This window comes from Falco rusticolus, chromosome 9 (genome assembly GCF_015220075.1).
Source record: "Falco rusticolus isolate bFalRus1 chromosome 9, bFalRus1.pri, whole genome shotgun sequence".
In the NCBI taxonomy this organism is placed as follows: domain Eukaryota; kingdom Metazoa; phylum Chordata; class Aves; order Falconiformes; family Falconidae; genus Falco; species Falco rusticolus.
The window spans coordinates 15,148,710-15,166,578 of record NC_051195.1 but is presented as its reverse complement, the minus strand read 5'-3'; the positions used below and the strand labels follow the sequence as shown (position 1 = coordinate 15,166,578).

Here is a 17,869-nt window from a genome sequence, read left to right as displayed (position 1 = left end):
AATTACTTAGACATTGTTCAGAATGCACTCTTATTCCTTTGATTATTAAAATAATGTAAGAAAGTATAAATTATAAGATGTTAAGTACTAAGGACTCTAAAGTGTTTCAGAATAAGAACCTCTAAGTTTACCATTACCATCACACTATCAGCTAAAATTGACCTACCTTAAATACGTGTATTCCCTAAATTACCTTGCAAATTATTTAAAAATATTAAGATGATCAGTAAAACAGCACCACCTTACAAAGTGAATACTCACCTGTAGACAAAGCTATGATCTTTAAATCTCTAGCACTATCTAGATGATTACAAAATTTATTTTATGGTTGTTGCCTTTCTCTTTAGAGTAGAATGATGCAAACCAATGATGACTGATGCATAACCAGCAGTTCTACATCATGGTTCTCCTGTTTAAATCTTTCAATATGGAAGTCCATGTGCACTGAGGCATCTGAATTTGCTTTACTGCTGCGAGCAGAAAATGCACTAGTCCCAACTGTCTTACCACTGCCTCCATTCCAGTAAAAGCAGATCTGATCAGCTGGAGCAGCTCTCTTCCGACATATGCACTAGACCACCCTAACTCAACGCATCCCATGGAAAGAAGACAAGCCTGGGTGGGTAAGTAGGAAAGTATTTACACCAAAGCCTACACTGAAATATAGGTGTTCACCAAAGCTGCACTCCCTCTGAAAGGGCAGGCTGGAGCAGGGGAAGAAAGCTGAACGCTGAACGTTCATTTGGCAGCCCGGTGAGCTCCCAGCTCCCCGTGCCTGCCCTCAGCCTGCACTTCACTAGCATGAAGTAGCAACAGCCCCGCGTCTGTGCGCCAGCTGCGAAAATGCCGAATGTGCTCCGATTGATCTCAATTCATCACATTACTGGAAGAAGGCAGAACAAAGCCGGTGAGTGGTTTCTCCTCCTCTCCTCTCATAAAACAATACAAACAGAGAGAGAGGAAGAGAAGCTGAACAGAAGCGCCAAGAGCAGATCCTCTCGGAACAGCATGTCTGGCTGCCGCACGACGTACAGGGAGCTCTCTCCTGTGCGCATCCAAAGCTACTGGACTTTTATAATCCTCTTAGTCACGTCTCTATTTGCCTCTCGGGTCCCAAGACTTCCCACTACAAAAATATTTCCTATGTGTCTGAAAAACTTGGCATTTACACTCTTCTACTGAAACTCCGGTCTGGCTAACCTGCATGGGCAGCTATGTAAATCTTTCCTTTAACTCTGCCACTCGCTTCTCCCACGCTTTACTCTGTCAAGCGGCATGCTCCCACTAGACTCAAGCCAGTGCTCTGCTTGGAGAATGAACACTCCTTTAACTTGTGCAATGTAGAAAGAAGGTAGCAGGAAAGAGAGACACCAAAAGCAACCTAAGTCAGTGGGGAGCTGCAGCATGAAGCTGACAGCACGTAACCCTTTAACACATATTAATTTAAAACCAGTCTCAAACTCTCTGCTGGCTATTTAAGCTGGAGTAGAAAGCAGTGCCAACACAAAATCTGTAGTGATACAGGAGACCCACCCAATTAAAAGATTCTTACAAATATGCATTTGATATCCTTAAGGGGAAAAAAGTACTACATTTAATATTTTATATTCTATTTGCTATGAATTATATTCTTAATTCAAAACACTAACAATTTAAAAATAACTTAGATACAATTGATCTGTAATCAAAGTTTGCATCTTTCAGGTGGTAAATCACCTAAAATTATACTTAACATCCAACAGAATACAATCTTCCAGCACTCACTTCTCCCAAACATTTACAGGAACACAGAATATGAAGTTTTGTAAACGATTAAATATAAACAAAACTTTAAAGTAAGCTGATCCTACTTTTTTCATGGCATAAACGATTCCTTGTGTTTCAAACACTGGAATGACTTTTTTATTTCTGCCAAATCTCTGAACAATCTAAAGATGTCACTGAAGACCACTTAGAGTAAAAAACCTGACTGCTGCTAAGCAACCCAGAAAACACTCTTACATGTTCAATTGTTTAGTGCATTAAAAAATTTCACACATATTGAGAATCCATGTACTCTGGACTCTAATGACAGTAATGTCTTCCACACAGAGGAAGAAAAGAAAATTCTGCAGGATATGTTCGTATTTCAAGAAGAAATTGCTTATAAAGGACGAAAGAATTGATCAAATTTATTCGCTGTTTCTGCACATGGAATAGATTAGAAACAGATTCTCCCTTATCCGCTATTTTACACACACTCCAGAAGTAAATTTACTAAGGAAAACCAGCACTTATGGGTTTTTTACTAAAAACAAAAAAGTGCACCAAGATTCCTTTTCACTATATAAAATAGTATTTTAAAAAAATGTATTCCATATCCAGACTCCTTAAATCAATGCTATTTTAACTGCTCTAAGTGCATATAAACAAAGGACATTTAATATTTCACCATTCCATAGAACTTCTCACCCATGGCTGCACATTCACAAAAAGTAAGACCAAGCCTTATATTCTTTGAAGTAGATCACAGTGAAATTAAGTATTTCAATATTACAGGAAGAACAACATGCATATCTAGCCTTCATTTGAATTACACAAAATTCATATACACATTTGTTACTTTAATATATGTATCACACAGAGATACCATTTTAAACACAGATTTTTTTTTTCCCCCTCCATCAAGCAATTAACTTTACACTGTGCTACAAAAGCCACGATGAGTGAAATGTTCTGCATAGGAGCTACTTTACAACAGAGCTTCTGGTTTAATTATTCTGCAAACAGTTCACTGAATCCCTGTTTATATTCCCTCAAGCAATTCAATCATCTTACTATAAAGGTCATGGGGAATATATTCAGAAGACATCAATCTGCTAAAGCTTTTTTGAACATAAACATGCTTCATGGCATCACTTAATTGACCTAATATTTATTTTGGAATTATGTATTTCATTTTTTACATTTCTCAAGATGCTTGGTCTTAAGTTACTGATCTCGTATATTCAACTGCCATAAATTTATTGCAGGCACAGTCTGAACAGAACAGAGCCAATAAAAATAGATATAATCTAAGCCTTCCATTCACATAAAGTTATTGGCAATAGGGAAAAAGGCAAATTTAAAGGTTAGTTAAACCACTAATTCACAGTGGCAATACAAATTCCTAAAGCTAGACTTTACTTAAAATTGAAGAGTATCACCCACCTGTAAGTCGAATTTTAAAATATTTTTCTAAACAAAAAAGGAAGTGGTGAAAATATTTTAAACTCCAGAATATCTGGTAACCTCACTATGAAACTTCAGAATATTCAATACAATTACAAATTTTAAAACTTGCTATATAAAGTTACTAATAGCACCAGCAGATCAAAGAGACTGATTGTGTTATGCATATACTGGATTTAAGAGGAAGTCATACATTCTCAAAAGGACTGAAATGACACTTTTTAAAAACAGGATAAATCATTAGTATTACCAATTTATACCTCCAAGTATCTTAATAACATTGTTTCTTTCAGGACAGACGTACTTGGCTTAATGCCAGTTTTCAGATGTGTTTATACTATAAACTGCTTAGCTGAACTTCATTAAAAAAATACTGCAAGTTTTCTTCATGAGGAAATATAACATAATTCCTTTCCAAGAATGCCCCTGATCTGGCCTGTTCCATAAGCAGCAAAATGGCATTTTGGTTTTGTTCTGCTAGTCATCTCATTGCTAGTTTGAGCAATGAATCTAGTTTTTACAGATACGTCATACCAAGTAAGTAGAAAAATATCCCAGTCCAACCTTTTTTTAATATCCACACTCAAATTATATATTTTACTTGAATGATCTAGAATGAAGTTTCATTTTTTCTTTGGCAGTAATTCCTATTTATAATTTTGGATTTCAAAAGCTCTATAATATTTTAGCAACTAGAGCAAAAACAACCTGTTGTGTGGTAACTGACAAATAGGAGTTATCTTTGCAAGTTAAAAAGCTTTAGAGAAGGACTGAAAGACCTAAAAAAAATTTGCCTTCCCATAGCTTCTCAAATAAAACATTGGGCAGACACACACATACACACACAAAAAAAAAAAAAAATCAGAAAAACCTTTCCCTGGGACATAGGGGGAAAAAGTACCTATAAAAGCCACTGTATGACAAAGAAATTTTCTTCAGCATCTACATGCTGCAAGGCTCAATAACCATATGAGCACAAAGATTGCTGCTTATTTGTTTCCTCGAAAAAAATTCTTACAGACCTAATTTATATCACATAGTTTTAGCAGAAATTGGAACCAAGATTCCGCAAAGCCTCCCAAGGCCCGGCCTGCACAGAAGTTGAGCAAGTGGAAAATGGACAGCTCATAGTTCACTTGCATCTACACATTCCCAATGGGCAAAAAGCCGAAAAAGGAATGGGGCATCACTATTTTTTTAAATTTGTATTTTAGAAAAAGATTCACCACACAACTTCATCAAGGTTTTTTTCCCCCTACACAAGGAGTATTTTCCACAAGGTTTACTGCAATCCTTACACACCAGGCAAGTACTGGAACTGCAAGGGAACAGAGGATTTGAGGCTGCATTGCAGCTGGTACCACACTGACCAGCTTCCTACCACTGGGAAAAGACTCAACAGTCAGTCAGACTGGGCAAAGAAAAGCAATTTAATCAAGCTCTTAGGGCAGATCAGTGGAGGATACTGCTCCTAGTCCAGTAACATTTCTATCAGGCTGCATTTGTACCTCTCTAGAGATGGTGTAACAGCTAAAACATTTAACTACATATACACATATAGTTCACAACTGGTAAGTGATACCTATCAAAAAATCTTCAGCTAATCGCAGATTGTGTGTGTCCTGGCAAGTGACCACAGTAATAGTCCTTAGCCTCTAATAAAATGGGTCAAAATCTGACCTTTAAAGTTTTAGAGAATATCCACCTGGGCAGATTTAAAAAAAACCCCAAGCATAAAAAAATATAGCTTTATTCCACAGCATTTATAAAACTTTTGATCTCAAGATTCCAAATTCAAAAGCCACAGCTGCTGGCAGCTGGCCATTTGGGAGGTAGTCAGAATAACTGGAAATCTCGTGCCTTTTAAACGCAATGTCTATTGTTGTCTGTCTTTCTCTTCACCAGTGATACATTTCTAAACATTTAAAAAAAAACCCTTCACCCTTGAAAAAAAAGAAACTAAAGAACAAATTATCTCCTATTTGTTCTCTCCTATGTACAAAAAAGAGACTTCCAGGAAGGCTATGTTGAGCAACAAGTTTTTCTGTAGCTTACACAGCAGAATCCAAGTGATAGAGATAACACAACTGTGCTCCAATCTAAGCTGCATTAGGAAGTTCTGTTTTCACAACTTGCTAGCATGCCACCAGTAAGAACATAAAGCTCAGCAGGACATAATGTAAGCCATTGCATGTAGTCCATGAACTACACCACTTGAACCAGTGAGGCGACTCCAAACCACAGCCAGCTCCCACTGCTTGGCCACCGAACCTCCAGTTGGTTTATCCAGTTCCTGTAAGTGAATCCTGTTGCCTCAGCTTAAGCTCAAGCAGTTAAGAAGCACACACAAGCTAACTTAATCTTTGAAAATAATTTTAAAAGCTGTTGGAAGGCAGCAAAGCAGCAGCGCTCAGTGCATTGCTACAAGAGACCTGCGTCCCAATTCACCCAGCCAGGCTGCAGGTCCCCTTCCAGCCAGGGACCCTCCAGTCATGCTGCCACAGGCCAGAGCATCCCTGGCAAGACTGATCTGCAGCCAAACTCAGCGCCCATACACCCCCCATGTGGGCAGGATCAGGCTACAGGAAGGTGTCTACGTAGACCTGCCCTGGCAGCCACCCCCTGTCCCAGCTGCCATCCTCCCGGAGGCTGCGGGGGCTTAGGTACCAGCACCCTCCCCAGGCACAGGTTGCAGCTGAGCCTGTATTAGCCATACCCAGCCCTTGCATACAACAGACCTAGGGTATGTACTTAACTACCGTGCACACGCACACTGCTGCCAGCCACACAGCGGGGTCACCACACCTCATCTCACATACTGAACCTGTGACTGCATCATTCAGGTTGGTGCAAATCAAACACACTGGGCACCGCTACTTGTTCTCAGTTCTGCTTACTTAAAGCCTGGCTACACCAACACCTACCACAGACCACCCAAAAAACTATCATTTTTTTGTCAATAAATAAAAATCTAAGGAAATAAGACAGGAGGATACAGTATTGGCACAAGAGAAGATCAAAATAAAGAAGGATCAGAATAAAAATAAGAAGTGTGCATAAGGAGGAAGAGGTAAGATGCCCCAACATTCTGATCTTCACTGTTCATTGTGAAACAACAGTTCACAGGCAGAGGCCAGTGGTCAACAACTGGCCTGTGAAACAGCATCATATACATGGATTTTTTGGGGAAACACTCTCAAATGGTAAACGCTGACTTGCAACATAATTACCTTGTATTTAGGAGACACCATGAATTAAAGCGGTGTCTAACAAACAGCAGTAACCACAACAAACAAATAGAATAAGATTAAGAATTTAAGAAGTATTAGTGATTTTCTACCTGTTCAAGAGAACCACAGCTTCAAAACGCCAACACCAACCTAAGTAACTTTTGACTGCTCCATCAGTATTGTAAGTTTCACTGACATGACACTAAAAAGCACCAATACCCAAGCATAAGAAACACAAAATTTTTAAAAAAGAAGTCCTACTAGGATTTTTAAAGGTGGGATGTACAGACCATTTTTTCCACAGCAGATGTTTCTCACTGTCCTGGGGAAGGCAAATTGACCCCTATACTCAGTCACAATTTTATCAGCTCTGAAGTAAAGGCTGCAAAGTACCATTTTTAATACTGTTATTTGATAAAGCATTTATTTAAAAACATGTATTTATAGTCTTATTCAATACATAACACTAATAAATATTAACCTCTAACATGACTGTCAAATATTAGATTTAGTATTGTAGCTCAACAATTGAAAATGTGAAATCAATGTTCAGCTTTGTAGTTAAGAATCTTTTGATTCCTTTGCTTTCCGAAATTCACTATCTCACTTCAGCACTGAACACTGAAACACTAACCAAAATCCCCAGATTTTACGGTTTGATTCCTTTTCAGATAAAGGAGAAAAGTCATAAAATGAAATTTTGCCTCTTGTTCTGTCATTAGGCACCACTGAGAAGAGTCTGGCTCCATCTGCTTATACCCCAACACAATTACACAAAATTAGTAAGGTCTTCCCTGTGACTTATCAAGATCAAAGATAAACAGTCCCAGATGTCTCAGTCCCTCCTCCTATGTCAGATACTCCAGTCCCCCAACAGCTTTGTGACCCTTTGCCAGGCTTGTTCCAGCACACCCATGTCTTCCTTGTACTGGCAAACACAGGTCTGGACACAGGACTCCTGATGTGTCTCCCCAGGGCTGAGTAGCAAAGAAGGAAGGATGCCACCCTCAACCCACTGGTAACATTCTTTCCGATGCAGCCCAGAATGCTGTTGGGCTTTTTTGTCACAACACTACACTGCAGGCTTGCTTATGATCAGCTTGCCCATCGAGACCTCCAGGTCCTTTTCTGGGACACTGCCCTCCAGCCTGTCACGCCCAAACCTGTGATAGTATATGGGGTAATTCCTCCCCTGGTGCAGAAACTCACATTTACTTTTGTTGACTTTCATGACATTCTGGCCAGCCCATTTTTCCAGTCTGTCGAGGTCCCTCTAAATAGCTGCCCTCCATCTTCACATCCCTGACCAGTTTTTCCTTGCTTGCAAGTACAAGGTCCAGCAGAGAACTTCCTGTTGTCACCTCCCTGACCACCTACATTTGGAACTTGTCATGAATGCACTCCAGAAGCCTGCCACGTTGCTTGTGCCCTGCTGTGCAGCTCCTCCAGCAGAGAATAGCATGGTTAAAGTCCTCCATGGGGATGGAGGCTTGCAAACATGAGGCTTCTGCAAGTCATCTCAAGGCCTCAGATGATGGACTGAGCAGACATGCTTATCACCCCCCAGGTTCGGTCTATCCAGTAATCATGACCCACTCTCAACTGGCTCATCACCTGCTCCAAGGCAGAGCTCCATGCAAGCCCACCACTCTCTCACATAAAAGGGCAACACCTTCTCCTCGGCATCCAAGCCTGTCCATCCTAAAGACCCTGTATCCAGTCATTGAAAGACTCCAGTCCCAAGAGCTATTCCCACCACACCTCTCCAACCTCAATGAGACCATAGCTCTGCAACTGCATGCAGACCTCCAGTCCCATTTGTCCAACATCCGTGCTGCCTGCATTAGCATCAGGCATTTCAGTGAGATATGTGCTTCATGTGGATTTCCCAGAGAAAGCATGATGACTTCTCTAAGTGTCCTGCAGGCACGTGCCTGTTGCATGCCTTTCTGATTTCTGTGCCTTGGTCTCTACTGCACTAGAGCTACAGAGCCAGGATAATGACTAGGACAAACCAGTGTTGCTACATACCCATCAACCTCTTTTCAGGAAATCTGTTTTGCAGCAGAAAAGTTAAACACAGTTATGCTACTAGGCAAATGACTTACCCATTCAGACACCTAGCATAATCTCTGTTCTGTATTTGTTTTCAACCCCCAATCTATCACACCCACCTTTTTTTGCATAGACATCAAGAGTTTTTCCCCCCAGTATCCAAAACCTACACTTTTACATTAAATGAGAGAACCTGTTGAATACCCAGATTCCTTAGACTCCATTAGCTGGAGAGCAGCAGCAGAGATACAGCCTTGTGTTTTCCGTGAGGATCACAGCGACTCCAATAGCTCCACACATACAGTGACCTGGCAGAGGCTTGCTATCACTCATGAGCGTTCCTTCACATCAATGAACCTTTAACAGGAAATAATTTTTTTTGAAAGTTATGTACTCCTATTCCAGTAAAGAGGATATCACTGTAGACATCTTCACATAAATCAGCTATAAAAGTCATCGAAACATGAAGAGTTACATTGCCCATGCAATACAGTCATACTGATCTGAACCAGAGACAAGAAAGCCTAGGCCTAAACAAAAATAGATACTGAACAAAAGCTGCAGATATGTTTCAAGGAAGGCTTTTAGTTGCTTAAGTCTTTTTTTTTTTTTTAAATTACCACCAATTAACAGGTAGCAACTTAAAGAATAAATCCTTAAATCAAGTATACTCATTCCTTCAGCTACAAAAAGTACACACAAAATGAGTTCAGATATCTGAACTCCAATTCACATGTAGTCATATTAGTTTTTACGCTTAAAGCCACTGAGTCTTCACAGTAAGGGATATCACTGTAAAAAAAAATTAAAAAGCTATTCATTCTTCAACAGAGGGCTGAAATTAAAAAAAAACTAGCATGTTTCATTGTTTGACAGGCATAAAGCCAAGAGCCTGAAATAAGTACTCAAAATAGGACGTATTTTCCAATGGAGGTAAAGATTACAATATAACCAAGAGGAATGTGCAAGCCAGCAATACTTAACTTAGCAGTTCATGCCAAACCATGATAGTCCGTTGTACTACTTAAAAAACACTGAAACTTGAGAAAGTGGTATTATTACAATTGTTAACAGTGGAATGCAAGACCATTTTTAAACTAAAAGTCACACAAATTCATTTAATATATTTATTTTTGTAGAAATAGACTATTCAGCACTTTAGGGAATTGAAAACCTGAAAAAGAACTTTTTTTTTCTTTTTTTTTTTTCTACTATTTGCAAGTTAAATACCAAATGTATATGCTATTAGAAAGGCTCCAGTTTCCACAACTATGTCCTTGCCCAGGTTATGCTGATACATTGCAAGGAACAACAACAACAAAAAAACCAAAATAAAAAACCACCAACAGAAATCTCAATTCAGAAAAAAAACCCACCACACTTTCTTCCTCTAGGAAGCTGTTTAGGACCTACTAAAATAAAGAATTGAGAAGATACTTCAGTAAGAATCTGGTCAAAGAAAAAGACATACTTCACATCTCTTAAAGTTCCAACAGGGACACAGGGAACTTTAAACAGCAGTATAAATCAAGAGCACTAAGTATTCTTAACTTCAGTTGCAAGAAAGGTAAATTATTCAAAGGATCACACAACATTTAGTTTAATTATACAGATTCCTGCCACCATCACACTCTCAAAAAAAAAAGTAAAATTCCAGAAGAGAATTAGTAATTCCTGCTTAGCCATTTAAACATAAAAAACCCCAACATAAATTTAACATGGAGTTTGCTATCACCACACAGAAACCATCAGTCAGGACCATTCCATTTAAATTATGATTGCCTATTAAGCAGCTAACTCACTGAAAATCTTTCAATTCATGTTTTCAGGGGCTAGTCTTTAACAAAACTATGCTTCATAGCAATGTCGCAGCAGAGGCCCAGGTTCCCTAGAACATCTGAACATCTCCATCTTCTTTAATATATTCAAATACAAGCATTTTTCTTCCCCTCAAACTCTGCTTGTCACACTTACCAATTTATTCTCTGTAGTTAAAACTACTAGAAGTCTAAGAGAAGTAGAAAAGTATTAAAAGTACTTTCCCACATAGTTATGCATTAAGTAGGGAAAATATACATGTTTAAATACAGTGAGTTTCACCTGATGGATCAGCAAACAAAATAAATTGGTTATCATCCAAGCATCAGAACTAGGCACTGCACAAGTACAGTCCTAGGATCAGGCAATGGCTTCAAAAGGTGACCTCCACGCAAAGGAATTAACAAATTTCAGTAGATTTACACTAAACTTTGACCTAGATTAGATTGTGGAAAAAATTGTCTCTAACTACTTAGGTCACTTCGCTCTAAGAAAAGCATGGCTTCTTCTGGTGAAAGACTACTAGTTGAGCATTTTCCTAACTCCCCATGACATGCAAAGAGCACCAAAGCAGAGGGACCAGGACAGGGAAGAGCCATATAGAATATGGTGCACACACCACTGCTGCCGTTAGATTCTTACTAAAAAACAGCATGAATTTGCTTTTTTACCAAAATACTGTTGTGTGACATTATAAAGTTATTATAAAGTTATGAAGTGTTTAAACGTGTTGTACATATATCCCATCAAAACCCCCAATGTACGTTTAAAAGCATGACATAGAAAAAAGCTTATTTGAAATGCAAGCCTGGTATAACGCTTTGTAGCCAAGAATAAGACATACATGCAAGAGAAAAAGTTGCCTTTTTTGTTTCTTTGGTTGGTTTGTTTTCTTCTTTTAAGTTCATGGGCTATTTGTCTAATTCGATTGATTGCTGTGACATTATCTGTTAATTATACTTTTTTGACAGCTTTTCTAAGTTTAGTGGTTTGCATTTTTAAATAATATTCAGCTGCTATGGTAACAGGCAGTCAAACATGCACTAAGTCATTCATTCCACAGTATTAAGTCACCTGAGCATACACCAGAATTTTGTGCAGAGTAGCTATAATTAATAGGGCTACTATGAAAGATCATCTTCTGTTGCTGCTGAAAAGAACAGCTCATCCATTCTAATCAAACTTGCTTCCTGGGGGGGGGGAAAAAGCTTATTCTCAAGATATTTGTTTACCAATAAACTCTGATGAAGACATGCACCATAAGATATCTCAGGCTTTATGGTGGAATGTAAGCTTTGTTTCTGGAACATTATTCCATTCATCTATGAGCAAGTAATAAAGGAGTCATACAAAGGAGTTGGACATAACAAGAAAAAACTATTCTTATGTTTAGGATTTTTACCACAGCATTTTGCATTTTCTGATATTCCAAACATAAGAGCTCTTAGAGAAGCTCCCTCTACCTTTCATTTCACATACTTATCTTAAGGCTATTCAGAACCACACTCCGAAACACCAAAAATATTAAACCAATTATTTCAAAGTTGGGGGGTGGGGGGTGGGGGGGGATGTACCAGAAGCACCCTCAAATCTATCAAGATTTTCTGATACCTCAGTTAACATTTGGTTTCTGCTTCAAATACAACTGGTAGCAAATTAGCCACCTGAACATTTCTGAAAGAGCTACCCGGTATCTCACTACGGCACTTACTCCAGTTGTGGATTTTCTATCTGACAACTGTATCCCAGTTGTGCCCAGGAGCTATACAGTCTGCTATGCCCAGGTGAGTCTCACCGAAGCCTGCGTTGCCCCTCAAGAAACTATCCACGCAATATTAAGTGCGGGAAAGATGAAAACAGCCATGGCAGAAACAGAAAATTCAGCAACGCAATCACCAAATGTGACAGAAGGACCAAGAAAAACACTGAGCTTCTTCATACTCTTTCTAGCCCTGATTGTTTTTTACATTTCATCATTAATACAGTAAACAACAGATGTTAACTAGCAAAAAAATAAGGGATTCCACAAGCAAAAATGAGAACATTTCCTGACAGGTTTCTTCAACAGATGCGGTTTCAAGCTTGGCTTTAAAGATGACTGAACTAAAGATGACATATTCCCACTTTCCCATAAAATAAGAAAGCTATCGTGAACAGTGGAAGAAATCACAAGTTTTTAAAGTCATTTTAAGACCTTTCACAAGCATAAACATGCTGTCTAGCTGCTGGTAAAAGCAAAAGAGCTTTTAAGCATTTAATACGAACAAAAAGCTGTACTTACACCAGCCCGAGTTAAAAAAAAAAAAAAAGAAAAAAAAAGAAAAAATCCAGCTAACTTTTGGAAATCAGAAATCTGGTCATCACCACTTAAGACTACAGAGGTGTTTCCCCTCCACGATGCAATTTCTGCATATTTTAAGATCTTCCAGTGAAGGATCTGGTATTAGAAACTGTATGAATCATGACCCTATGAACTGCCTAAAAAAAGTTAGTTTCTGGAGATGGCACACTGCTTCCTTTCCATTGTTCCTTTCCTTCTAGGGGGAGTAAAAGTTTCCACTCCCAACAGATGGCCACAAAAAAAAAAAAAAGGGGGGGGGGAGATGGGGAAGTTGTTAAAACAAATTCAACTTTGGCTTGTAATTAGCAGTATGATTGACACTGAATTTCTGGGTGCCAGTTACAGATCTGGCTTCACGATGCTCTTTGTGACACCCTGACAGAGCTATTTGGTGCCTGAGGTATTCTACAAGGAAAGAACAAGTAAAGCCTATCTTGTAGGAATTCAAGAGGCAAGATAAAAAACTTGTAAAGTACGTAAAAGAAACTGAATGAAAGTGACAATGTTTAACAAAAAGTTCAGTTTTCTGACAGAAAGAGCTATTATGTGTGCCTCACACTTCCCAATAAGCAGTTTTTCATTACCAATAATCCAAAAAAATTATGTTTTCACGCAAAATCGATTATTGACAAGTCCAACACACCCTTTTTGTGAAGAAAAGTACATCTGATGCAAAAACTCTTCAAACCATCACCTAAACCATGTGTATTCTAGACCAGACATACAACAACTTCTCATCAAAAAGGCGGCAGCACTCTGTTTGCATTTACTCACTGTACTCTATCAACCACAACTTTTTACTACACTCTTATGATAGTAAGAAAAAAAAATAAATGGAACAAACAAAAAACCTCTCACATTTTGACACTGGCTACTACTGGATGACACAACCTATACAGTATATGGATTCTGCTTAGGAGCGTCTTTTACCTTCACATGCTTACTACCTCAGGCAGTAGAAGGAAGGACTGTGTGTGGGATGAGATAATGGAAATTTATTTTGCTACTAGAGGAAAATGTTAAGGCAATCTTCAATCTTCTCAGTACTTTAACTTTTGACCCTTCTTCCTGTAACTTCATACGCAAGAACACTTTTTTCTTTTCAATATCCATGGGGGTTTTTTGGTTTTAAGACACCTTCGATGAGCAAATCTTTATTAATAGTTGTTGCCGCTTATGAGACTTCTGTATTTCAGAATTCCTTTCTCTTTACTGCATTACATAATGAGATTTTTCTACTAGTGCTAAAGTATTAACTGATTAAAGATTAACTCACCCCCAGGAGAGAGAATCTCAATTAAAAAAATTCCAATCATTGTAGTCACCAAGTCAAACCGCAGCTCTTCGGGGACCAACCCCACTCACCGGCTCCCGTTCCCCTGCTCGCTCCCGCAGCCTGCCATGGCTGGCAGAGGCAGGTGCCCTGCAGGGCAGGGTCAGGCAACCAGCACCCCCGGCTCCCAGCAAGTCAATGAAATGCCTTCCAGGTGACACGCCACACCAACAACAGTGAAATATTTATCAGGGGTTTGTTTTGAAAACGTACATGAAATACACCGTGTTAAGTGTTAACATGAAGTGTTTACAAAACAGTAGTCCCCGAGGAAGGAGGACCTTCCTGAAACTAACTTTATCTTTCCTTGTTGATCCAAACACAGCCTGAGATTTGACAACACAAGTCCTGAAACTGACCTCCGTTCTCATGGGCTCTTCAGCAGCACAAAACACCCCAGGGGCAGCACCCCACTCAGCAACAGCCCCAGCCGGCTCCCGTCTATTTATCTGCTCTTCAGCAACAACAGCAACTGCTACTCCTATATATTTTGTCAGAAGCTGCCTACGTAACTTCCACGGAGAGTCAGATAATTCAAAACATATTGGGACAAAATATGTAGTCTCAAGGAAAGGGGAGAGGGGGGGGGGGGGGGGGAGAAGAAGAAAACAGAGCCAAAGGCTGAGCAAGTCTCAGGGCAGCGGCTGCCGGTGTCAGCTCTCCCGCAGCCAGCCCCGCTCCTCCGGCCGGGACGCCCAGCTCCAGAGGCTCCCTGCCCGGTACGCCGCGGCCCCGGCTGTTCCTCGAAAGCCGAGAGCCTCAGCCGCCCTGCCAGAGCGCGGATATTATGCTTTTAAAGAGGGATTTCTGAGGCACCTTGACCTTCAAAGCCGCAGCCTGGCTGCGCGCTGGCTGCCGCTGCGAGACGAGCCCTGGCGGGGCTGGGCACCGGCACCACCCGCCACGCCGGGGCCGGACCGGCTCCAAGCGACGTCTGACGCCTCGGGGGTGCCCTGTCACACGCCCCCGGCCGCCACGCGCGGCTCCGCTGCGGGGAGAGGGAAACACGCAGCCTCCCCCCCTACCCCGCCCCGAGCAGCGCCGGCCCGGGAGGCCACGGCAGCGCCCGGCAGCCCGGGACCGGCCCGCGGGGCTCCCACCCACCCAGGGCCGCGGCCAGCGCCCGGCCGGCCAGCGGCCACCCCTCTGCGGCGCCGGAGGGGCTGACAGGCGGCTCCCCGGCCCGCCGGGGAAGGGGAGAGGCAAGGCACGGCGGGCCGGGGACCCGGCCCCTTCCCCTCCCGGGCCGCCACCGCCCCGCGCCCCCCGGGGACCGCCGCCGCCGCTCCCCGCCCTCACCTTGGAGCATGGCCTCCAGTTTCTTCCTGTCCACCCGGAATCGCTCTTCACCCCACTCGGGGCTGTGCAGGGGCCGCGGCGGACCGGCCGAGTCCTCCTCGGAGCCGGGCACGGGGGAGTCGGTGCTGCGCTCGCTGTTGGAGCCCGGGTCGGAGAGCGGCTGCTGCAGGTACCCGCTCAGCGGGTCGCACTGAGCCGCCATGCCGCTGCCGGGCGGCCCCCGCCGCCGCTCCGAGCCCCACTCGGCCGCCTCCCCGCGGGACGCTATCTGCCCCCACAGCCGCCCCCCCGGCTCATCCCAGCCGCCGCCTGCCAGAGTCCCGGCCCCGGCGCCGCCGCCTGCGCCCGCCTCTGCCTCCGGCTCCCCGCCGAGTGTGCGCGTCCCCGGGCCGGCGGCGGCGTCCACGGCTCGGCGGCGCCCCCAGCCCGCCCGCAGCCCGCACAGCATCTCCGCCTCCATTGGGCCGCCGCCGGCCCGCCGGGGAGGGGCCGGGGATATCCCCGGCCGCGGCCCGGGAGGAGGGGGCACGGCGCGGCGCGGCGGGAGGAGAGAGGGGAGGGGGACGGGGAGGGGGAGGGGAGATGCCGCCCACAAACGCACCGCCTCCGCCTCAGGGCCGGCCCCGGCCGGGTCCCTGTCAGCGGGGCTCAGGGGCAGCCGCCGCCGCCCAGCCCGGCCCGGCGGGCGCTCCCCGCTCGGGGCAGGCCCCGCCGTGAGGTGAGCGGTGCCCGCGGCGGGGCGGGGGGCGCCGGGCTGCCCGCGGCCCCCTCGGCTTCCCGCCTCCGCTGCCTGAGGGAGGGTCGGTAGCGATCGTGGGGTTCCGGGGAACACGCGACGTGCGGGGTGGCGGCTCTGGAGAACGGGCCCTAAAAATCGTTCCCGCCTAAAAAGCGCCCCCCCCACACACAGACCCCGCGGAACCCGCCTGCGTGCGCGGCAGGGACAGGCAAGGCAAAGTTTTGCCCGTGTGCTGGAGGCGCCGTTGGCTCGGCGTGGGGACAGACCGCCTCGTGGCCACGGGGCCCTGCTGTTCGGTACGAAGCCTCCGCCAGGCCACGCGCTCCGCTGGCACCGCCGCGGGAAAGCGGGATACGCGTCCCTCGGCTCCCGGCGTAACGGCCCCAACCCGCACCCGGCATCCCGCAACCCGCACCCGGCATCCCGCAACCCGCACCCGGCATCCCGCAACCCGCACGCGGCATCCCAGCGCGGGAGTTTCAGGACGGCGCAATTCCTGTCGCTTCACAAACAGATCTAAGACCAAAAGCACCCGCCCGTGCAGGAGAAGCATCGGCAGGAGCAGCCACGCTCACAGCGATGCCGTTGCGCTGCTTCTGCAGTCGGACCCACTGCCCCATGCGTGGCTGCCCAGGCCAGGTAGGCGAGGGGTGCACGCCCCTTTCTGGGTCTGCCAGCTTGTTTCTTCTTTGGAAATCCTCTCCGACAAAAAAAAAACAGTGCTGCACATCACACAATCAAACAAAAGCTTTCTGTTTTGATTAATCGCTGCTTTCTGCTGAAAAAGCAGGCAGCGATAAGATGCTTTGGCAGCGCTGTGCCTGGAATCCCCAGTGGTACCCTGCCCTGAGAGCACCACACCTCGCCCGCAGTGCCGCAGACACCTGTCATCTGTCTTCTTCAGTACTGGAGCATCCGCATGGTTACGATGGCCAAACCAGGTTGCTGTATGCACACTGGAAAGCGATACAAAAATACAGCTGACTTAGGCGATGGTGAATTCGCCTCATAGTTAACATCAGTTTGAAGAACCGTGTTAAAATTTGTCAGGAACTGCACCAATACTCCAGGTAGATGGGAACTGTGCAGTGTCCAGGTGCAATATGCAGTCATTCTTACAGAGGTTCACATTTTGGCTTACTGAGTCTTTACATGTTTCCCACTTGGCGTCATGACAGTGTGAATTCTACAACACCCATGGTTTCGTTTCTACAGAACATTATGTGCACAGAGGAAGGTATTCTTAGTGGAAACATCTAGTATTCAGTTGCAGTATTTAATTCTCTTGGTGGTCTCGCAGCCTCTGTGGATGCTAGCCAGTGGCTTGCAGACAACATACCGCTCAAAAGACCCTCTGATACTTCTCATGACCATGGGAAATAAAATGGCTAAAGTCAAAAACAATAGTACAAAACATGAATATAGGTCATGAAAACAGCACAATCTCCTTTTCTCTCATGGTTTGCTTGTAGCATGATAACACTTTAGGTGTGCAGGGCAGTCTGAGGAAACACTCAAGTCTTTTTCTTCCCAGTTCAGAAGTTTACAGTTACCAACCATTTGTTTGGGTTCGTGTTTGTTTCTTTTTTTACAGATGAAAAATTGAATATTGTCCACGCCAAAGCAACCTGAAATTCAGCAAAGTCTGAAGCCTGACCGAGATCAGCACCAGCTGGAATTGTCTGTCTTCTAGATGCCGGGACCAGTAAGATATGCAACCCAAATGTTCAGATGTTATGAGTGTTGACCGTGCCAATTACAGTCCACAGCAGCTACAGGTGCTTAGCACCTCTGAGCAAAAAAAAAATATTTGCGTATTTTCCACTCATAAACTAATGAGATTT

The 17,869-nt window shown here is 43.7% G+C and overlaps 1 protein-coding gene across 1 annotated transcript in view; it reads right to left on the bottom strand.

Moving 5' to 3' along the window:
- BICC1 (BicC family RNA binding protein 1) overlaps positions 1-15,654 on the bottom strand; it is a 109,259-nt gene extending 93,605 nt beyond the window's left edge. The window contains exon 1 of the mRNA XM_037400683.1: positions 15,287-15,654. Coding sequence (XP_037256580.1) covers positions 15,287-15,488 — 202 coding nt within the window. The 5' untranslated portion in view covers positions 15,489-15,654. The remainder of the gene's footprint in view (positions 1-15,286) is intronic.
- Between the last annotated feature and the right edge of the window lie 2,215 nt (positions 15,655-17,869).